The sequence below is a fragment of the Octodon degus genome, unplaced genomic scaffold (genome assembly GCF_000260255.1).
Source record: "Octodon degus isolate 3935 unplaced genomic scaffold, OctDeg1.0 scaffold00024, whole genome shotgun sequence".
In the NCBI taxonomy this organism is placed as follows: Eukaryota; Metazoa; Chordata; class Mammalia; order Rodentia; family Octodontidae; genus Octodon; species Octodon degus.
The window spans coordinates 11887564-11910526 of NW_004524600.1; the positions used below are offsets into that span (position 1 = coordinate 11887564).

The following is a 22963-nucleotide window of genomic DNA, read 5'->3' on the forward strand; positions in this document are numbered from 1 at the left end:
TGACCGTGACAGTTACTGGTGGCTAGGCGTCACTTGTGGAACTGAGCTACAGCTATTTCTTTGAAATCCACCCTGTAGATTCAGGTGGAATCATGCCTCAGAAGTCCATTTGTAGGGTATGCTGATGAAAATATTCTGCTGCTGAACACAAAAGAACAACTAAAAGACTACTATTGTATACCTCTTATTCTCTGTTTAATTGTTTGCCTATTTGGCGGGTTCTTTCCATTCTCATTCATGGGGCTGTAATCAATTTGCTCCCTCTCTAGAACATCATTTACAACAGACCATTAAATTGCATTTCTTGCCACAGAACTGTGTGCAACTCAGTGTCGCTAATCTGATAGCTGGAGAACCCAGGTCATCCTTGGCCAGATTGCTGCTGCCCCTGGAGAGTGACGGTGCGCCTTCATGTCCTAGGTGTGGCATTTGCTCGCTATATTCTGGTCGGCTGCTGGAAGAACCTGATTGATACTCTATCAACACCCCTGACTGGCCGCATGGCAGGGAGCTCCAAAGGGCTGGCTTTCATCCTGGGAGTGGAGGGCATCAAGGAACAGAACCAGAAGGAACGGGATGCCATCTGCATGAGCCTCGATGGGCTGCGGAAAGCTGCCAGGCTGAGCTGTGCACTAGGTACCGGCAAAGGGTCCCTGCAGGACTCACCGGGCAGCGGGTCTTTTGGAAGGGATTCTGCTAGGTGGGTACCTGGAGAATCTGCTCAGTTAAGGGGTAGCTGTCTGTTTCCTCTAAAGGGGTTGCTGCTAACTGCGCCTCAGCCCTCGCTCAGATGGCGGCTGCCTCCTGCGTCCAAGAAGAGAAGGAAGAAAGGGAAGTCCAAGAGCCCAGTGATGCCATAGCACAAGGTAACAGTGGAGGGGACAGCTGCCTCCTGGTGCCTGAGACAAGGTGTGTGCACACCTGCCAGGCGACACGCATCCCTGTTCTGTGTGATCCACAGTCAGTGGACACCACTGAGCCGCAAGCTTGGATCTGCTGGAGGTGAGGGACGTATGTGCTCAAAGTCGGCTCCTCTGGCCCCTTGCTGGGGGAAGTGCAAGTGGCTGACAACTGGAACCTGTGGCCCAGCCAGCCCAGTCATCATCTGGCCACTGGTTTCACCCTTCATGGCAGTACACATTTGAAGGGTCCCCCAGTGTAGAGTGGGGAAAGTAGTCAGGCCAGTTTTCTGGAAGGAAAAAGCCTTTTGGGAAGGCTTTGCTCTGTGAGAGAGAAACCTGTGCCTTGTGGGCTCAGGACAATGCTTGTTTGCTCTTGTTTTGCTTTTTGAGATGGGCCTCACTTTGTAGTCCAGGCCCACCTTTAACTCCCTGCATAGCTCAGCTAAGGGCTAAACTCATAATTCTCCTGCCTCAGCCTCTGGAGCGCTGGGATCACAGGCCTGAGCTATTGTGTCCTGCATGGAAAGTGTTGATTTTAACTTGTTGAAATCAGTGAGTTGGGGCTGGGGAGATGGCTCAGTAGAATAAGCTCTTGCATGGCAAGCACAAGGGCCTGAGTTCAATCCCCAGTTCCACCAAAAAAAAAAAAAGAAAGAAATCAGTGAGTTGATGAAGCTAGTGCTCCCCTACAAAGGGAGAAGCACATAGTCTTCCCAACTGCAGTGGAAGCTGAAAGGCAGGTAGCAAGAGGAGAAAGGCAAGTGAGGTCCAAATTACTCTAATCCCACCTACTAGACGACGAGTAATCTATTGATCACAGAAACTGCTGTGTACATTTAGCTAAGAAAAACAATTCAGGTCAGTGTTCCTCAAGCCTGAATAATATGTGAAGATCTATTTGCAAGCAGAAAAATTCTTATAGATCCCCACATTAATCAAAAAAGGAAAACAAAATTTCACTGAAGCACGTACAACATGAGCTACACTAGAATTCTTACATTTATAGTTCTTTAAAAGCCCAGAAGACTGGAGATTTGGACAAAGCTCAGAGGTAGAACTCTTGCCTAGCATGCCCAGGTTCAATCCCCAGCACCACAGAAAAAAAATAACAACAGCCACGAGAACCGCACACAGAACACCAACAGTAAATACTGTAATTATAAACATAGAGCTAGTACAGATTAATGAGACAAAGGCTATTTTGCTAAACATCACTTTGTCTTTTACAATAGGCGTGTGATTCAGAGTCCCTTGAAGTTCGCTTACTGTATTTCTGTTGTGAATTGTGATTCACATCCAGTGACTTGAAACCTTTGTTCAAGAAGGACACTGTCATTGGGCCTCACCTTACAGGTCACATAATTGCTACCCTAAGACAACATCTGCAAACATCTGCATCTTTTCTTGTTAGTTGTCAGTAATAATAATATTAAGAAAAGATTATTTGGAGCTCACAAAAGCAAACATGAACTTGCGGGGGGTGGGTGATACAGTTTTCAGCTATCAGGCCTCATCCCAGTACCTACATAGTTGAGGGGTGGTCATCAAAATAAAAGCGTAGCATAAGCTCTTGGAGAGCATGTGCAGACACTGGGAACTCCTCTGTGTCACCAGGCAGAGCGTGCAGGGGAGGTGGAAGGTCTCAGCTCAGGTGGCTGAGCTGAAGTCAGTCCATGAAGCCTGTCCACATTGCCGCACCTGACCCAGAGCCCATGGGTGGGCTGGGAGGGACTGCACCTACCAGCTTGGGATCCATCCGACTCCAGAGCTGCAGAGCTGGGGTGGCCCGTGTGTGTGCGTGGCCTGCTTGTTGGGTAGTTTGCATGATGAGCCCTGAGGCCCTCCCAAGAGGTGCTTGCTATTCTGGAAGTCTGTTGTTCCCCTTCTGCCCTTGCATGATAACACATTCTGTCATTCTCATCCTGTCTCTCTCCCTTTCTGTCTCCCTTGCTCAGAGTGTTATTTTAATAAATGTCTTTCTGACACAGTGAAGCTAAAAGTGGAGCAGAAACTGGAGCAGATGGGGAAGGTGCAGGGGGTATGGCTGCACACGGCCCACGTCTTGTGCATGGATGCCATCCTCAGCGTAGGCCTGGAGATGGGAAGCCACAACCCGGACTGCTGGCCACACGTGTTCAGGTGCATGACGGGATCCCCACCCCCACAGCCCGCCCCTGCCTGGGAAGCGTGGGGGAGGTGGAGAGGGCAGGCAGAGGATCTGCAGCGCTTCCAGAGATGCTGAGCTTTCCCGGGGCTTGAATCCACTTCTAGCGAGACAGAAGAGGAGGGATGGAGGGAATGAAGGCTCACCGGATACGTGTTGGAGAACAGAGTAGCAGAGCCAGACTAGAGACACTGTGATTTAATTGTGATTTATCAGTGGAGATTGTCACAAGAGACAGATGTATTGTGTTAAGGACAAAACAACAACAAAAAAGACCCCAAACCCCAGTTTCTTACACAGTGGGTGGAAGACAGCTGCCTAAGTTAAGTGAATACTGGGCAAATCCAAAACCTGGTCATGTGTCAGCAATATAACATTGTATGTATTTGTCAGTGTCCCTTGTGCTTGAGGAATCATTTAGGACAGCACACCTGGCTACATAAAATACCTAGTTAAAGATGCTATTTTAACTAGACAAATAAAAACAACATAATATATCTGTGGCAAAACAAACAAAAGAGCCAAAAACTTGGCTCTCAGCTTCATAGCATCAAAGTGACAAAGAGCTCCCACCACTCAGCTATGTAGTGCCTAGTGCCTGCGAGCTGAAAAGAGCAACACCCCGAGTCCAAGTCTTCCTGTGACTAAGGCTGAAAGCATTTCTCCCTGGGCCCTGGCATAGCTGCACAGGGGAAGGAGCGACATTCGCAGAGCAGGCTATACTGTGCCCAGCACCCCCAGCACAGGCCTGAGGCCCCGCACCAAGTGCACATCTAGGGGTACATCGGCTGTGGAGCCGGAGCAGCAGGAGCAGCCACGAGATCGGGTTCACTCTGACACCACTAAAGCAGATGCAGCCCTGAGTGTTGGTTGAGTTTCCAGGAGAGATGCAGAATACTCCAGGGTTGTAAAACCACCAGCTTGCCAGGATCCCAGGGAAGACCAGGATGAATCAGCCTGGAGTAAATGGGTTTCAGTGTGGAAACTAGCTGAGGACCAGCTGCTTGAATGGGCCCAGGGCAATGTGGACACTATCACAAGAATCCAAAGCATGCCTTGACCAGTCACTAGCTGATTTTTCTGGGGTGATGAGAGACCTCTTAGGAAACGTTCTAGTTCCAGGTTCCACTGGGAAGAGACACTTTAGGGGTTGGAAGTTGTACCACACGTTGTGACTCTTCTCTGTGTCTGCTGCATTAGGGGACCACATCCCCGCCCCAGTACAAGGGAGATGGAGCCGTCAGGACCAGGCCCTGGCTGGCTAGAGCCCCTCTGTGGCATCACTTGCATGCTCCTCGTAGGGTTCCATGGGAAGGAAGTACTTCCCTGCCCCTTATCAGGGCACCATCTAGAGGGAGAGAGGGCCCTTTGGGGAAACAGGCTCAAACAGTCACCACCCAGATATACCAGTAAGTTGAACAGATGGCACTGGATAAACTAGACTGCTTGGTCCGTCTTTCTTCCGTAGTGTGATAGTGAGAGAACCCAAAGGATACCTGGGCAAGGCAAGGCTGTGTAGAACGCACGCATGCGCGCACACACATAAGTAAAGAGAGGGGAGGGAAGGAGGGAAGGGATATGAGAACAGTGGGGTGAATTACAGAGCTGATCCAAGCACCTTTGCATCTCACCGTGGGGTGGATGGAGCCGGCCAGGCCGAGCCACAGCGCTAAAGGCTGCTGTCTGACTATTTCCAGGGTGTGTGAGTACGTGGGCACCTTGGAGCACACCCACTTCAGCGATGGCGCCTCGCAACCTCCTCTGGCCATCAGCCAGCCCCAGAAGGCCCCCGGGGCTTCTGGGATCCTTGGGGACCTGGAGTGCGAGGGCTCATCCCAAGAGCCAAGTGTGGAGCAGGGGCCCTCCCTGAGCGCAGCCCCTGTGGTCCAGCCTCTGTCCATCCCAGAGCTTGTCCGCGAAGGCAGCCGGGGCCGCGGTTCTGACTTCCGTGGTGGCAGCCTCATGAGCGGGAACAGCGCCGCCAAGGTGGTGCTGAGCCTCTCCACGCAGGCTGACAGGTATGTGCCAAGCCCTCCACACCCCGAGGACTCCCAAGGGGGAGGGCCGTTGCCTGTTGGTAGCACCCACTCTTTCTATTTGGTCTCAGAATCAGCCCAGCAACAGCAGGCTTTGTTAGTCATTTTAGTGTCTTTTGTCTTTTCCAAGCATACCCCTCCCAACTACCATGCCCTCTCCTTAGTACAAGCCGCTTCCTAGAGCCCAAGTTCAGGTACCTGCAGGTAAAGTTCTGTGTTGCCATCCTGGACAACTTCCTGCCATGGTTCCTGTTTTCCTTGTTGATGAATAGGGTCGTGATTTCTTTAGGTAATACTCTCACAAGTTAGTTGTGTATTAAATCAATTAGTACCCTTATAGTTTCCAGAGCACAGCTTTGCAATATCCACCATTTTTATGATGTTGTTTGCCAAATCCAGCACCCAAGAATATATGCAATATTTTTATACCCAAACAACCACATAAAGGACAGGAAGGGAAATCAACAGTTGCCCCCTTGTTTGGTTTGACTTTCTTATGCTGAAAGTGTTTTCAACACCACTTACACATGGTGTCGCCTCATCCAGCTCCTGAGCCTGTGATCATTATGCCCCAGGCTTTCCAGCAGTGGCACCATGAAGTGCAAACAAAGAATAGGCAAGAATGAGGCAGCGGGACCCCTGGGCTGGAGCTTAGACAGCCCTCACGGTCCAGCTTGGACACCAGCCAGCCACCTGGTCACATCTGTAGACAGAGGTCTGCTGAGACTGCACTTCTCCACTAAGTCATACAGCATGCAGGGGTGACCTCCATGCAGTGGTCCCTTTTTCCTGCTTATCCATCAAGTTGGCCATGAAAGTGCTTTGGAATCTAGAAAGTGACATGTGGGTGTCAGGTGAAATAATCCACTATTGTGCTTAAAGAGACCATTAATAGGACCTAGAAGACAAATGGTATAAAAGTCAGAATTCTAAAAATAGCACGAAAAAATGTACTGGCTTTAATAATTTATAGATGTTTAATCTCTTTCCCATCTTAGACCTTGGTGTGTCTCATTTTGTGCCTTCAAAAAGGCTCAGGATTCAGTTTCTATTAGAGATGGTCTCTTAACCTCAATAATATCTATCCCATGGATTCTGGCCTCTGGTGTCACTGCAGGCTTGCACAGCAGGATGTGGGGCAACCCTACAGCGACAGGCAGGCTGCTTCCAAGTGAAACTGAACTACCATTTGATCTTGGCATGCCTCATCCTGGTGATCCTGGATGATGATCCAGTACTATAGTCCCACTCCTCTAATTTTTCTTGTGCCAGGGAAGTAAAAAAGCAAAAAGAACATATACTATAGCCCACTGTTTTCCCAGTGCTGGGGGTTAAACCCAGAGCTTTGAGTATGCTAAATGCTTGATCCATCTCTGAGCTACATTCCCAGCCCTGGGAGCATTCATTCTTCTGGTAGGTGCTTGAGCACCCATAACACCCAGGGCTGTGGGTGTGCAATGCCAGTCCCACCTTGGGGCTCATAGGATATGGTCTGAAGTGCTTTTGCATCTTGCTCAGCATGGGAAATTGTAGTGCAGTCTGGGTTCTGGGAGCATCTTGCCAGCTCTTGCCTTGCCACACTCTTAGAGCACCTACCATGGAGGTAACTGAAGTCTGCTTTGCACCCTTGGACTGAAGTCCCACAGCTTGTGCAGACTTGTGCACAGTAGTAATAGGGCTAATAATACTGTGCATTTGCCTACAGTGTTTACACAGCATTGCTATTAATTACATTGACAAATTACCATAATCATTGTGCTGTAAAGACCTGGCTGAATTGTTTCAAATAACAGATCTCCTTTGTTTGCACCCAGGCTCTTTGAAGATGCTACAGATAAGCTGAACCTCATGGCCCTGGGTGGCTTTCTTTACCAGCTGAAGAAAGCATCGCAGTCCCAGCTTTTCCATTCTGTTTCGGATACAGTTGATTACTCCCTGGCAATGCCAGGTAATTATTTCTCTGAAGGAGCAGTTCAGGGAAGTGAGCAGGAAACAGTCTGGTCTCCTTGAGATGGTATTTCCATCTCACAAGGTCATAGTGGTGAAGCTCAATGCAGGCTCCTACAGTTCTGAGGCACAGTGGTGGAGGTGGGGTGACTGACTGGAAATGTCGCTGCTGCTGCTGCTGCTACCAGCAGTACTGCAGGTATTGCCCCAGAAGTGGGGCCAGGTTGTTCTGCTCAGGTTTTGTGCTTGTGATAGAGAAACAGCGTCTAGGTGTGCTGGATTCTCTATGCCTCAAATCTACCCCTCGGGGACGAGGGAGAGAGCTCAGTGGTCTAAGCACCTTCCCTGGCAAGTACAAGGACCCAGGTTCAATCTCTAGTACTGCATTTCATACCAGCCCCACACTGAGCTGGCCACTGAAATCGGGCCTGGTGGTGCATGCCTGTAATCCCACCACTGGGGAGGCTGAAACAGAACGATCACTATGAGTCTAGCTGCATAGTGAGAACCTGTACCAAATACATAAATTGAAAAAAAAAAAAATCCACCCCTTGCTTCCACCCATCTGCAAAGCAACCACTGACTTGAGAAGGGAGATTAGGAGAGGAAAGTGGAAAGGCTAACAGGACTGACCTTTCTCCTGTGCTCAGGACTGCCCTCAGGGGGATGGTGAACAAGTATCACAGTGCCCATGCGTGAGGCTAGGTGAGAGGCTCTCCTGAAGACCACTCCTGCAGAGAAAGGGGCAGAGTTGTGCCAAGTCGCTGAGCTCCCAGTGGGGCCCGGGTTGCTCAGCAGGACCAGGTGCGGGGCTGCACTTCGGTGGCACTGTAGAACTGCTACTGCTCTTCCCGTCTGAGGAAGGTGAACTTGCAAGTGCTAGATATTTGGCTCTTTGATGCTTACTGAAGATTCTGATTTGAGAACGGCATTCCTTTCCCAATTACTTTTGTTTACTTATTTTGTTTTGATTTTTTTTTTTTTTTTTTTTTTTTTTTGTATTATAGGGAAAGGTCTACAGGGTGTTCAGGGTCTTACTACTAGGTCGGACTCTTAGTGATCCGCCTGCTTCTAACCTCCCAAGAGCTGGGATTATAGGCATGTACCACCACTCCCAGTCTCAATTGTTGTCTCAGTGTGCCCTGGGGGCGGGGCCAGCATGGCAGGCCTGGGGATCAAACCCACAGCCCCTGTGCCTGCTTGCAGGTGCTTTAATCCACTGAGTTATTTGGCTGGCTCTTGTTTTGATTTTTTAGTTCATTTTATTCAACAAACTCTTGCATCAGCAACTTATTTTCAGCTGATACACAATCCTAACCCAAAGGCAGACCACCTATTGCACCCACTAGTTTTTCACAGACTTTCAAACCTTAGCTATATAAGCCAACCTCCTGGACTCAATAGACTTCCAGCACATTTCTGCGCCCAAGGGTGACCTTCAAAGTCTTCTGCTTTAGAGACAAGTGGAGGCTCTGGGCTTACAGAGAAACAACAACCGGAGTTGGGGTGAGGGGTGAGGAAGGAGCCCTGGCTCCGCAGCCCATCAGGTGGGAGCTGAGACACTGCTGTACACTTAGCAGCTGCATGGGTAGAGGCAGGTCAGTTCCCTTTTTAAGCATTCAGTGCCCTGTAAAATCACCATAATTCTATTTACTTCTGGGGTTGCTTTAAAAATTAAAGTGATTAAAGATGCAAAGAACCAACATAGAGTCTGCTTCTGGGAAAATGTCCAGTAAATGTCCACAACATGACATGACAGAACATGCAGAGAACACTGGGGTGGCCACATAATGACGGGAGTCTGTAGGACACAGGAGAGAGGCACTAGGAGGTGAACAAGAAGGTGACGGGAAGCCTAAGGGGGCAGTGACAAAGGAGCAAGACACGGGGGTAGGCAACAATGATACTCAGCAAGACAGAGCAGGCAGCAGCCGTCACCGAGGAGCAGAAGGCCCAGGCTGCTTGGCAAGTGCTGCAGGGGACAGGGTAGGCACCGTCAGTGATGCTGGTGAAGCCCGACAGGAACGCCAGTGATGCTGGCAGCTAACAGCACGCACTTGCATGTGGCAGGCCTGCGCTTGGCACTTGATGTGTGGCACCACATTTAGCCATTAAAGTAACATTAGGAAGTAGACGTGCTTCTCCCCAGTTCCAGCTGAGGTCACTAGGGTCAGCAAAGAAGTCTTTGTTCTGTCCTGCCCATGCTTCTACATAGTCATGCCAGGACTTGAGTCCGGGCATCTGACACCAGCCCTCCTACTCACCCCCTCCTCCATTCCTTCTTAGCAGATACCATCACGCCTGTCTCATAGCTGGGACAGAGGATGCGGTGATAAACAGAAGAGCTCTGGCTGCCTCGTATTTCTTTTAATCAAGGGCCCCCTCCATGCTTGTGCAGCCACGCTGACTAACCCTATAGGTCTGAGAAGGGTACCTTGATTTTCAGCCTCTCTGTGCCCCCAACTTCTCACTGTGTGGCCCTGTCTTCCTACAGGAGAAATTAAATCCACCCAGGACCGAAAAAGCGCCCTCCACCTGTTCCGCCTGGGGGACGCCATGCTGAGGATCGTGCGGAGCAAAGCACGCCCCCTGCTGCATGTGATGCGCTGCTGGAGCCTGGTGGCCCCACACCTGGTGGAGGTGAGGAAAGAGCTGGTGCCCCAGGCTGGGGAATGACCTCCTGCAGAACCGGGCAAGAGCTCTGGTTGGTGTGTGAACAGAGCACTGTGGCCCTGGGGCTGCGAGATCTTTCCTATCACTGCCTGGTCACAAAATCATTACTCTCCAGTAAATCCACAAGGTGCCTGGAGAACCAAAGTGTAGAGTTGTTCTGGTGTCACTTAGTTCCTTTCTGGTCACTGGGACACAGTACCTGACACCCACACCTGTAAGGAGGAGGCTGGTTTTCACTTACAGTCTGTAGAAGTCCCTGTAGTTGGCTGGCTCCATGGCAGAGGAGATACAGCTCTTGACATGGTGGCCAGAGCAGAGCAAGGGATGAAGGGAGGAGGAGGAAGCTGGACTCCGCCAGGCCACACCCCAGTGGCACCTCCTCCGCCAGGCCTGACCTCCCAGGATCACACGTGGCTGTAACTCATCAGTGGACTCATCCACTGCTGAATGTCATGGCCCCATGCTCCAATCACCGCCCCCCATGACTCTCCACCCATGAGCATAGGAGGCCATGAGGAGACTTCTACGTATAAACCATAACACCATGACTCTCTGCCTCTTTGGTTGTACTGCTCGAGTCTCCTTGCAGGGCCAGTATTTTATTCTTTATGATCTGCTATCAACCTGAGTCTGGACTTAACAGATGGGTAGAGAGCTTCCTGTATCTTCCCTTTTATACATAAATATACCGTCTTTCCCTGATGCCATTCTCTTTTCTAATAATGTAATCACTCAGAACAATGTTCCTGCAGTAGGGGAACCGTAAGCCTGGGTTTTCCTAACACAGTCAGTGCTAAAGCTCTTTCACTTTCCAAAGAAGAGCACTTTGTGGGGTAAATTTTGGGCAATTGCCCATCTGCCCATCTCAATCCATGATGCCTGGCTGGTTCTATGTTGACAGAAAAAAATGCTGACCTGTTTTATGGTGACAGCTACTCTTCATAGCCTTTTAGCATCACTGGATTAAGATATACCAAAAAAGATTTGGGGGATTTAATTCACTCGAGAATGTTATAATAGCATAAAAGAGTAGAAAATGTTAATTTAGGGAAGAAATAGAGAAGTTGTATTCCACTATAATACAACACCCCTAAAACCGGGTGGCTTCTAGGTGTATTTAGCTCTTGATCCATGGGTCAGAAATCTGAGGAAGACTCAGCTGGGTTGTTTAGATCAGGACCAGCCTCCTGGCTCTCAGCTGGCCTTCCTTTTACACCAGCTTGGCTGCTGTAAAGACTGCCACCAGCCGGTTCATGCTGGTCTTAACTGGGAAGGTTGGGCAAACACATCTCTCTGTACCTGGTCTCTCCCACAGACAAGCATGCTGCAGACCAGCCCTTCTCATTCACACGGCATTCTTAAGTTTTCCCAGAACATCAAGAGGGCAAACAGCACCTCACAACTGCTTTTTCATTCTCTGCTTAGATAATGTTCCCTACTGTCTCATGTCCAAGCTCAGGGTCTGCAGGGGAGACCCCAGAATCTAGGAGGTGTGAGCCAATCAGAGCGCTCGTTGCAAGTAGCCTGCCTCATTGAGGGACAAACGACCTCCCTAATCCTCATATGCATGGGGTGCAGCTAAGGATGAACCATGCACAGCCCCAGAGTAGCTTCTGGCATCTCTATAGCAAGCGTGTTCTATAGTATCTGTGCCACCTAGGAAAACTCTCAGGTTGACAGCAGGGGAAAGAAATGACCAGAAATACAATTTTCTATTCAAATGAAATTGGAGTTGTGTCTGATTAGTTGGTTGACTATCTTCAAATACAATTTACTGCACAGTTCATTCATATTCCTTAGAATTTCTATCACTATAGAATTGCCGCTTTTCCCTCCACGTAAGGTCAGCTGTGAAAGCCACAAAAACTGCATTCCTCTTCCCTGACGACCTCTTGGTGACCCTCTTTCTCCTGTTCTGTGCAGGCTGCCTGCCACAAGGAGAGACACGTTTCTCAAAAGGCCGTGTCCTTCATCCATGACATCCTGACAGAAGTTCTCACAGACTGGAACGAGCCACCTCATTTTCACTTTCATGAAGCGCTCTTCCGACCCTTCGAGCGTATCATGCAGCTGGAGTTATGTGATGAAGATGTCCAAGACCAGGTCAGTGTGACACCAGCATTCAGTGACGCCATCACCAGAGGCCGCTTCTGGAGCATGCCTTGGTGGTCGCGGGCCTCTGAGCCTGGCATCCTCAATCCTCCCAGTAATCTTAGATTGAGCTGGTGACAAAAATAGGTTAGGCAGCTTAGCTAAGGATACCTACCTAGTGATGGGGGAGCTGGATGCAGACCTGACAGTCTGGCAAGAATGGTCCACCCTGGTTAACCACCGTTGTCCTTCCTACTACTGGCAAATGAAACCCACTTCAGACTTCCTGCTGACACATTGGTGGGCCAGGAATACAGACAGGCATGTCTGTGAAATCTAAAAAGTTTTACATTTAGTAGTATGTTTGTGACACAGTGATTACACTCAGCTTGGGGGTTTGATACATACACAGAGCACACCCTGATCATTTTACGTGATTCCTTCCCATCTCTACAGAGTCTACCCCTATGCTCTTAGTGGGGCTCTTTAAATTATTTATTTTTGGGGTCTGTCCTATTAGGGAAACCAGCAATGTGATAGTCCTTATAAGTATGTGGAAGTATTGTCAAAAACAATAAGAAATCTCAACATATTCAAAACTAAGTGACACTGGGAAGTCAGAGAAGGTGGCTGGGCCTGAAACTGGTTTTACAGGGAGGAAATTTGCCATTGGGAGAAGGAGGGGACCTGTGTCTCATTCTTGAGGGCACAGGGATAGGAGACAGGTACAGGCCACTGTAGAGTTAGAACTGAGTCCAAGGGCCACCCTCCTCCAGAGCACCAGCAACCTATTTCTGACAGTGAGTCACAGTGGAGATTTTTTAACCAATCTCCAGAATTTAAAATTACAAGCTGGCCTCTTCCTGGGGTCTCTGTGTGAAATTGCACCACTTCAGAGGTACAAAAGTAACTCAAAAATGGGTCATGATTTCACAAAGAACAAAATCCAGTCCTATTTCTAGAAGAAACCCCAGAAGACAATCATTTCAGAATTTGAGTTAGGAACAGATTTCTTAGAAATGCCAGCAACATGACTCATTAAAACAAAAACAAAACAAAACAAAACAAAAAATGATGGATTAGGCTTTATCCCAAGTCTGAAATTTCGTTCTTAAAAAGGCACCATTAAAAGATAAAAATAACAAGACAAGCCCACGGGTGTTAAAAATATTTCTAAATCATAAATCTTAGGACAGACTTGAATCTACAATGTGTACACACTAACAATTCCATAATAAAAAGACAATAAGAAGATACACACCCAATTTATAATGCAACAAACTGTTTACAGAGTAGCTGAGGAGCGGGTGAAGATGTACCCGCAACATTAATTCCTAGTGAAATGCAAACTTATGCAGTCTGGCTGCATATTCTGAAGACTTCAGAGGGAGCCTGTCTAGCTTCTGGTTCTGCTCTTTCCTTAAAATGAACCCAGAGAAGTGCATCCCCCTCCCAGCAATTCTCCTGCTTCCGCCGAGTGCCACTCCCTCTGCCTTAGGTGGTGACATCCATCGGGGAGCTGGTGGAAGTGTGTTCCACCAAGATCCAGTCCGGATGGCGGCCCCTGTTCAGTGCCCTGGAGACCGTGCACAGCGGGGACAAGTCCGAGGTGAAGGAGTACCTCATGGGGGACTACTCCATGGGTAAGGGCGTTCTGCGATCCTTGCTATGGGGTCTTCACTCTTCATGCCAAGTGTCATGTTATCTAAAGACATTGAGCAAAAGGAAAGGCAGATGCTCAGCCCATCTTTATGTGCAGGAAGTAATGTGTAGCCAGGACCTGAGGTCTGAGTCCCACTGTGGCCCAAGAACCTGACCTTCCTCAAGCCCTGCTCTAACTGACAAGGGGGTAAAAGGCTGAGAGGTTTCTGTTGACCCACTGTATATCGTGGTGCAGAGTTCCTGCTATAAGCCAAAAATATACAGTATTATAGGTCATGCATTGGAAAATCAGAAATCTGAAATGCGTCCCAATCCAAAACTGTTGGAGTGTTTCAGTGTATTTCAGATTTCAGGTTTTTAGACAAGTGATCCTCAATCATTAAAGCCTGTACAAATATCCAAAAAATGTTTTTAAAAAACTAAAGTAAAAAAATCATCTCATTCCTAGCATTTAGGGTGAGGGATTCTCAGCCTATACCCACATGGGAATAAGAGGCAGAAAAGTATGGTAACCCAGAAGAGTCAGAATTAGGGAGATTGAGTGGGCTGGTGCAGTGTCCAGGGTCACCAAGTCAGGGGTCTCCAGGGCCCCTTCTACCTTCAGGAGCTCACTAGGACTCATGGATTCAGACTGTAGTTATGTTAATATTCAGTTTATTATGCAGCTCGTGGCTAAAATTTATGATGGCAGGGTAGTGAGTACACAGGCAGCTCAGAGTGCCCTCTGCTATCACACAGCAAGTCTAGACAGAGGGGAGCAGGTGTGCGGCATCAAGCATATTTTGTATAAAGAGTCTCGGCTTAGGGACCCACTGGGCAACTGCCGATGCCAAGGAGGGCCTCCTTGCAGGCAAGCTGCCCTGATACTGGCAGTCCCGGGCCTCCTTTGTGCGCCCCCTCTGCCCGGGGACGAGTAAGGTCCTGTATGCCGTCGCTCAGTTGGCCACGCGGGCCTCCCCTGCCCTGTGGGTCTGCTCGCTACAGTGCTGTGAGCAGGAGCGCTTTCAGAGGCACCTGTTTCACCGCCGTGTAGACTGCACACCGCTGCAGCCCACATTCCTCCAGCGCTGTGCTCGTCTGTCCAGCTGGCTTTCTCCCCATGTGCATATTTGCATCAGTGTGTGTTAATTATACGGAGTCCTGGCTTTCAGCGCGACACTTCCATACATGCATGTAGCATGCTTTCTTTGTAGCCTTCCTGCAGCTCCTTGCAGCTGAAGCTAAGCAGGACAGTCTCACAGCCACACCAGCCATCCAGTGTAAAGGGCTGGGCCTTTCTCCAGTGGTTGGTGCTGGGCATATGAAGATCCTGAGAGGCAGAAACCTCTCTTTTTAAAAACTCTCATCTCCTTCCTCCAGGAAAAGGCCAAGCTCCAGTGTTCGATGTGTTTGAAGCTTTCCTCAACACCGACAACATCCAGGTCTTTGCTAATGCAGCCACCAGTTACATCATGTGCCTTATGAAGTTTGTCAAAGGACTGGGTAAGTGGGTCCTCCTCCTTTGCCTCATGACCACTGGAGAACTTCTCCATGTTGGAGAGACAGGCCCCCCGCACCTGGAGCAAGCAGACATCTGGGATCATGAAGGAATGGGGTTGAGTCGTCTGCCCAGGGGCGGAGAGCTGACTGTGACAGCAGCCTGGCTTGTCCCGAGTTGGTGTTTCTTCATTGTGTCCAGGGGTATCTCATAATATAGTGTGTGTATAAATACACAAAATTTAGCGTACTTTCAATCTGTACATTACACCAACCTTTTAAATCTTAAAATATTTAACTATTAATTAATCGTTAATTATTAATAATTATATCTTTAAGTAGAAAATTACTCTTCTCAGTGTTACACAGTAAGCATAAGTTTGATGTCCCAGCTCCTGAAAGAAAAATTAAGGATATCTTCTGCCAGGGCTTATTAATAAATAATAAATTGTATTATATAATAAAGTTTAATTTATAAATTAAACTTTTATTAAATTAAGCATAGTAAAAAATTAACAATAACTGATAATAAGCTAGGGCAACCATAATAGTATATTGATACTATAACAGTTGATCAGTACCTCAATGCTACTACGTAACAGGCAGGTAGCATATACTGTGTGGATACAATTGACAAGGGAATGATTCATATCCCATACTGTCTGTGTTCTACCCAGCTGCAATGAGTGCCATTCCCATAGATTTGTAGATGCTACACACACACACAGATTTTGAAACACCTACTATAATCAACAAGGTAAAAATGAATTCATTTTAATTTCAACATTAATTTGACAAGATCTCTTTTTATACTGGAAGGTACATTAATGTAAATCAGGAGCTGGCAGGCCCAGTCTGACCAACTGACAATTTGAATTTTTTGTAATCAATCAATCAGTCATTTATTTATTTACTTATTTGGTACAGGGTCTTACTACGCAGCTCATACTCACAGAGATCTTCCTGTCTCAGCCTCCCTAGCACTGAGATTACAAGCGTGCACCACCACGCCAGGTTTCAGTGGCCAGCACGGTGTGCCCCAGGTTCTGGGGCTGGCATAGCATGTGGTACTGAGGATTCAACCCCGATCCTTGTGCTAGCCAGGCAGGTGCTTAGATGGCTGAGATATCTCCCAACCCTTCACTGACAATTTCTATAAAGTTTTATTGGAACACAGCCTTGCTCACTTGACTATGTCTGCCTTTGTGCTACAACAGGGCTGAGAAGCTGTGAGGTAGATGGCATGTCTTGCAAGGCCTCAGGTAGTTACTGCTTTCCCTGTAGAGCAGGCAAAATTTATTTTCTAATCTAAAACATGTTTTTTTGCATATTTAAAAGAAGAAACATGCCTTGTTGCTTCTAAGTTTTAACTAATGTCTAGTAATTATGTCTGTTTACCCACAGGGGAGGGTGCTAGTTGGTATAATTATAGACAATTAGAAACAATCACAATGTTATAGAACGATTTTATTAGGAGTATGGAAATAGATTGGTAACATGAGAAAAAATTATAATTCTCAATTATTTATACTTATAAAAATCTGGAGGCCCTTCTCTAAGATAAGCTAAATCTGTACATATGTAGAAAAGTAAATTTCACTTAAATTCAATTAAGTAGTCACTGTCCCCAAGCCCCAGTGTTTATTCTCTTCCTAAAGTCTCCTTGTTTATGTCATCACTTTGTGCTCCACCTTGGAAACAAAGAAAATCCTTTTCCAGACACACAGGCTGGAGATTGCAGACCAGCACAAGGCTGATCCCCAAGATCCCCCTCTGTCACCAAGGCCTTGGAGGTCACACCCTCCTGCAGCTGGCCCCACGTGTGCCCACATTCAAAAGAACATGGTCCAGCCAGTGAAGGGATTAGGGTAGAATATGGAACAAGTGGTCATGGGGAGAAAGGCAACCCAGTGGACTTTTTTCAGTGCTGTGATTTTGGCATCATCTTTCTTTTTTCCTTTCTTTTGGCAAACGCCCAGGGAACCGATGCTATGTGAGTGGGCAGGTCCCCTTTGGTAAGAGAAAAGTGCAGGTGATTCTGTCTGTCTCTGTCTCCCTGGCTACCCTAGGGGAGGTGGACTGCAAAGAGATTGGAGAGTGCATCCCAGGCCCCGGAGCCGCATCCACAGACCTGTGCCTGCCTGCCCTGGATTACCTCAGGCGTTGTTCGCAGGTATGGGAGAGGCCCACCCTTGGTTCCAAGCCTCCAAAGCTGCTTCAGGGTGTTCATGGAATATAAGCAGAGGCCTTTTGGTGAAGCCCAAACAAATACTGATATTAGATGAGGGCCCAGAGGCCCAGAGAGCTTTCCTTTCCATTTAACTCACACACATGAATTACCATCACCTCTGTGCTCACCTGAGCCTGCTGAGGAAGAATCATGAGGTCACAAGAAGGCTTCCTGCTGTTTCTAGAAAGCGTAGGATGGGATGTGTCCAATTAAGGCTTAGTAAAGAAAGCTAACACTTACCAACATGACCAGTGATCTTTGGGGCAAAGTGCTGGATTTACTTGGTTCTTAGCTGCCTCAAATTCCGAACAAGCAAGACAGTGTTCCCTCCTCAAGCTTCCACTGATGGTCAGTAATAGCTTTTCTCAGATGTCTTTCTGTTATCTTCATGGGCTGTGGTATCCTAAGCCTTTTGCAGGCTCTGTCTGTCTCTCTGTCCATGGTAACACCGAGTCCCACGACTTTAGGAAAGACAGAAGGCCCTGGCTGCTTCCTCTGGCTGCCTCCACCAGGTCCTGGGATGCCCTCCACCCTCAGATTTTCACTGTTACCCACAAGCCTCCAGCTGCGCTGTCTTCCTGCTCCACACTCATCGCTGCCAGGGCCATTGTTGCACCTATTGCCTGGACTCCCTGTCCCAAAGCCCCTGGCTGGCATGCCTTATCTTCCAGGTCATCTCAGAAATGTCCCCTCCTCTGAGAGATCAGGGCTGCAGGACCTACTAACCCCCTGCCAGCACTTCCCATGCACCAGGTCACTCTCTCTTATATACCGGTTTACGTTTTCTTATAGCTAGAGTGTCAGAAATTCCATTTATGTTTTGTGAAAGCGTTGTAGTTTATAAGACCCACAGGGATAGGAATTCTGTCTGTCTTATGCACAGTCATTACCCTGGTTTCTAGAACAATGTGGGCATGGCAGGCATAATTCTATGCTGTGAAGCTAGAAGGACCCTTGGGGTGGGAGCTCTACAGCCCTGAGGGGAAAAGAACCCTTGCTATTCTTTCCCCCTGCTCCTGAGACTTTCACGTCTCCCATTTTGCCCACCAACGTCTTTGGTTGCCCTTGTGCAGCTTGCCTTATAGACTCTGGCCCAGGGAAGGGGAAGCCAGAGTCTAACAACTGATTCACCTACAGATTCTTCTCAGGGATTCCCCATGGCAAAAATTCTTGACCTTAGAGCAAGTCTATAAAACTCATGGAACTAAGATCCTACAAAAGCATCCTCTACAGAGCGCTGCTTCATCTGCTCAGCGGGATCTCTGTCTCTTGTAGCTATCTTATAAATCCAAGTCACAAACAACTAGCTTTAAAACTTTCAGACGTCAGGAGCTCTTCTAGTTCCCCTGTCCCCTTCGCTGGCACGTTCTTTTATGGTCCTCTGGCACCCAGAGTGCAGCTTTTTCCAATGTATAATTACTATACTGGCTGTTTCTTCTACTTTTAGTTATTGGCCAACATCTACAAAATGCCCTTGAAGCCCATCTTCCTCAGTGGGACACTTACCAGCTTGCCTCGCAGGTTTCAGGAGCAGTCGACAAGCAGTGAGGATGGGATCGAATCCATCCTGGCTGACTTTGATGATGATACTGGTGAGTTAACTGATTTAGGTCAGCTTATTTGCTGTGTTCACAGTCTCAGAAGCTTAAAGCATATATTAAAAAGTAGCTCACAGTTCATAAAGGCAGCCACTTTTTTTTTGTCATTTTTATAACAAGTTTACCCAAATTTACCGTAGATGTTGCAAAAACATCATTTTATAAGCAGTGCCTCTAAACCCCGACTTTTTAGATGTACTTTGAGTTCATTAAGTATAGTTTCAAAGGCTGAATTGTCTTGAATCTAGGAAATTGGGATGAAGTTGCATCGGTGTACTGGAACCTAAGTTGGTTAGGAATTGTCTTTAATAGCTTTTAGGAAACATCCGGTTATATATTTATGCCTTGCAGAACTCCTCCCTTGGTTAGAGATAAGGGACATCAAGCTGTTATAGAGCTTAGTGAAGTTGAAAGCTTGGGAAAAGAATAATTTTAAAGAATTTGCTTCAAGTTAGGATTTTTTTGTTGTTGTTGTTTTTTGTTTTTTTTTTTTTTTTTCTCCGAATGCCTTCAGGGCAGGTTTGGCTGGCTTGAGTTGTGGGGATCGAACCACAGCAACCTGAGCCTGACTGCTTTGTTGAAGCAGCCACTTAAAGAACTGAGCTAAGGGGCAGGCCCCCTTGCTTCAAGTTAGGAACCACCCTATAATCTCTTATGAATCAGAGTTTAAACTAGTATCTTTGAGTAACTTCCAGGCTGTCTTTAGATAATTTTTGCTTAGCATTGGAAACCTCCAGCCCATTTCCGTATAAGCGGAAGCTGGGATTGGTTATCTGTACTATATTCTTTTACAGTAGTTATAAATGCTTACTATTGGACTGAGCATTTCTTTCCCATTTGTACAAAATATTAATGCATTTTTTCCTAGGAGGTGCATTTGTTAATAAAGTTCAATCAAGCACCTAAAATTTCTCACATTAGCAGTTCATCAAGGAGTTTAAATTAATTATGAGTGAAACAGAAACACATCATAGGAAAAGTAAAAGCTATAGGTTAGTACTAAAGACCAAACAAGGGCTGTGGCTGTGGCTTGGGGGTCGAGCACTTACCTAGGATGCAGGAGGCCCTGAGTGTGATCCTCAGCATTACCGAAACAAAACAACAACAACAACAAAAAGCCAAAAAGCAACTATAAGCAGTTCTCAGCCTTGATATATTCTTGGATATTATTCATCTGGCTTCCAAAGGCAAGTGATTACTTTTCATCTTTTCTGGAGATTTCAAACATATTCAGAACTAGAAAGAATATATACATATAACATTTCCTGAAAAGTAAGACCTAACAGGAAATAATCAGCCTTGAAAACTAGAAATCAAAGCTGCCAGTCCCAGCCAGCCCGCCCCTGCCCTCCCTGCCTTACAGAGCAGCCTCAGAGCAAGAGGGACATGGAAGGTATGGACAGAGTGCAGAAAACTAGACAGAATGGTGTCCCCCATTTTTATCTGTATCGATTTTTGGACAACCTCAGATCATGTGTGTTTTCTCCCCACCTCCCCCTGTTCTAAATCAGTTTAAAGCAAAATATGAAACATTTAGAATTTTAGATATAAAATTATGTGTCCTTTGAAGATAATGTAGGGGACAGAGGCCACCTCCACTTCCTCTCTTAGTCCTTGGGTGCTCTTTGGCTGGAGCTAAAAGCCCAATTAATAGAAGAGCTAATTAACACAAGAAAAGCAGAGAGGGTGCTGGTCTTTTCCTTGGGATCTCAGCACTCTGGGAGGCTGAGGCAGGCATTTCAAGTGTGAGCCAAAGCTGGGTAATTTAGTGACTCAGAAACAGCCTGTCAAAGAAAGAAAAGAGGTGGGAAGGCTGGGGGTGTGATTTAGTGTGAAGGCCTTGGGTTCAATTTCCAGGAAGGATAGAAAAGGGAAGGAAAGGAGCAAAGGGAGAAGGGAGGAAGAAGGGCCGGGGGAAGGAGAGAGGAAGGGAAGGAGGAAGGAGCATAAAAGATTTATTACTTCTATATGCACATGAGGATCTTCACAAGAGTGAATGAAACCTGAAGAAATGACCGCAGCTTGATGCATTCACAGTCTTAGACAGCACATAATGAGTGAGTGAAGGCATACAGGGACAAGTGGAGCTCCGGCCCAGGTAGTGAGTTCCCGGCCTACTACTGAGAGGGGGATGGATGTGGTGGTGTAAGCACCAGAGAGGGAAGTAAGGGCTCCTTCAAGTTTATTTAGGCTCATTATAGCTCCAGTCACCAGCCCCTAGGTTGAGGCTCTTTCCCCGCCTTCATAGGTGAAGGAGAGAAGAATCTTCGTGGTGCTGCATGTAGGGAAACAGGCCAGCTGCTCCCACCTGAACGTACAGGCCCTGGAAGGATTTGAGCTCAAAATGCCCATTTAGCTGTTTGGCCCATTTTGAGATGGCATGTGTCTCCCTCCTTTAACAAAAACATAATCACAATACTTGTACCTTACATGAAATTTAAAATAGCATACAAGGATTCAAGGTCCTCAAGGGCTGGAGTGAGAGGAGAAAGGGGAACTGTGGCTCAGGAGTCACAGGTTCTGGTTGAGAAGGTGACAACATTTTGGGCAGAGCAGTGAGGGCTGAGTGACAGTATGCATGAAGTTACTGCCACGCAACTGTATATATAAAAATGGCTCAAATGGCTTTATTTATATATTTACTACAATGGAACCATTTTTTAAAAAGACTAAAGTGATAGAACCAAGAGAATGTTCCATCGTTAACTCCCAAGAAATCTGATGCTTGTTTGTACAGAGTTCAGGCAGCACCTCACCTTGTTATCAAAGAGAGCAGAGACTGTGAGCAGGGGTTTCCCAGTCACTCTGCTAGAACACGGCAGGCATAAATGGGCCACATGCAGGTCCCCAGGACTAACGCCAGCCTGATGATGCGGCCCGGTAGTGCGTGGCAGTGTCTGCAGAGTCTAGTTGGGTCTTGCAAAGATTCCTCATCACGTTCGACTGGGTCACACACAGGTCTGCTTTGTGGTCTCCAGGTCTGATAGAAGTGTGGATCACCCTGCTGGAGCAGCTGACGGCAGCCGTGTCCAACTGCCCACGGCAGCACCAGCCACCAACCTTGGATCTACTCTTCGAGCTGCTGAGAGATGTTACCAAAACACCTGGTAAATACATCTGTGCCTGATCGGGGGCAGTCATTATGCCTAACTAAGCCTCTTTTGCAGGAGAGCATCGCTGTAAATATCCACCTGTTTTCACGGCTTCCTGGACTTAATATGAGGCTTCATGCATCCAAGATGCTCGAGCAGTATTTGCCTCATGGCCATGTTGGAACATAAAAAATATACAAATCAACCGGTCAATTGATCAATCAGTCAGTCAATCAATCGAGGGACGTGGCCTCTGCTAACGTCAAGCACGCCGTCAGGCTGTTGTGTGAGATGGTGGTGGAACACATGAACTCCCAGATTTCTTGGGGGTTAATGATGGACACACTGCAGTGTGTCCCTGTGTTGTGTCTGTTTCTTCCTACCAGTGATTTTATAGAGGTTGCCGTCTGGTGGCTGGGCGGTGCTGCGCCCCACATCAGCTTCGTGGAAGCTGAGCCATCTGTCCCCATCTCTGTGCACCAGCTGGCTCTGCCCTGTTCCACGGTCACAGTTCTCCATGGCCCGATCTTCCAGGGAATGGTATGGGCAGAAAGCTCAGCAGGTCTACCACTCATGTAAACAAACCACTGCCAGGCTCATGACAGGGCATCTTGTTTGTATAAAGGTCATGGATGATTAGAACTTTAAAAACAATTCGTACTTACACAGTACAGTGAGTTAATCAAGTTTGGCATACATATTTCTTTATCCCAGTTTTCCCAAGGTCAATGAAGCTTTTTATAGAAATGTTAATTTTTACTAACAGAGTCAAAATGCTAAATGAAACCACTAGTTAGAAGGAAGGGCTTATGTTCATCATTATGGTAACTTGAGACTGTTTCAAAATCCGTAGTGAAGTTTATACTGGAATTATTTCAGAGAAAAACACTATAGCTACTCTTACATGTTAGAAAGTTGGAGAAAAAGTATTTTATAGAATTATGTGCCACTAAATCTGTGTGAAGAGCACTTAAGTAATAATTGACCTAGAAATCTATCATTATGAATTAGCAGTAATGAGAACAAAAATGTGTGTTTGTTGAAACATCTCCAATACTTAAAAAAAAAAAAAAAAAAAGTAAGGCCGAGTGT

At 47.1% G+C, this 22963-nt stretch overlaps 1 protein-coding gene across 1 annotated transcript in view; it reads left to right on the forward strand.

The window, feature by feature from the left end:
* The window catches only part of Arfgef3 (ARFGEF family member 3), a 154791-nt gene that overhangs the window by 113433 nt on the left and 18395 nt on the right, over nt 1–22963 (forward strand). Inside the window, exons 16-27 of the mRNA XM_023712198.1 lie at nt 421–636; nt 756–866; nt 2891–3041; nt 4764–5084; nt 6917–7050; nt 9544–9689; nt 11646–11825; nt 13312–13456; nt 14835–14957; nt 17021–17124; nt 18629–18773; nt 21758–21886. Of these exons, the coding sequence (XP_023567966.1) occupies nt 421–636; nt 756–866; nt 2891–3041; nt 4764–5084; nt 6917–7050; nt 9544–9689; nt 11646–11825; nt 13312–13456; nt 14835–14957; nt 17021–17124; nt 18629–18773; nt 21758–21886 (1905 nt within the window). The remainder of the gene's footprint in view (nt 1–420; nt 637–755; nt 867–2890; nt 3042–4763; nt 5085–6916; nt 7051–9543; nt 9690–11645; nt 11826–13311; nt 13457–14834; nt 14958–17020; nt 17125–18628; nt 18774–21757; nt 21887–22963) is intronic.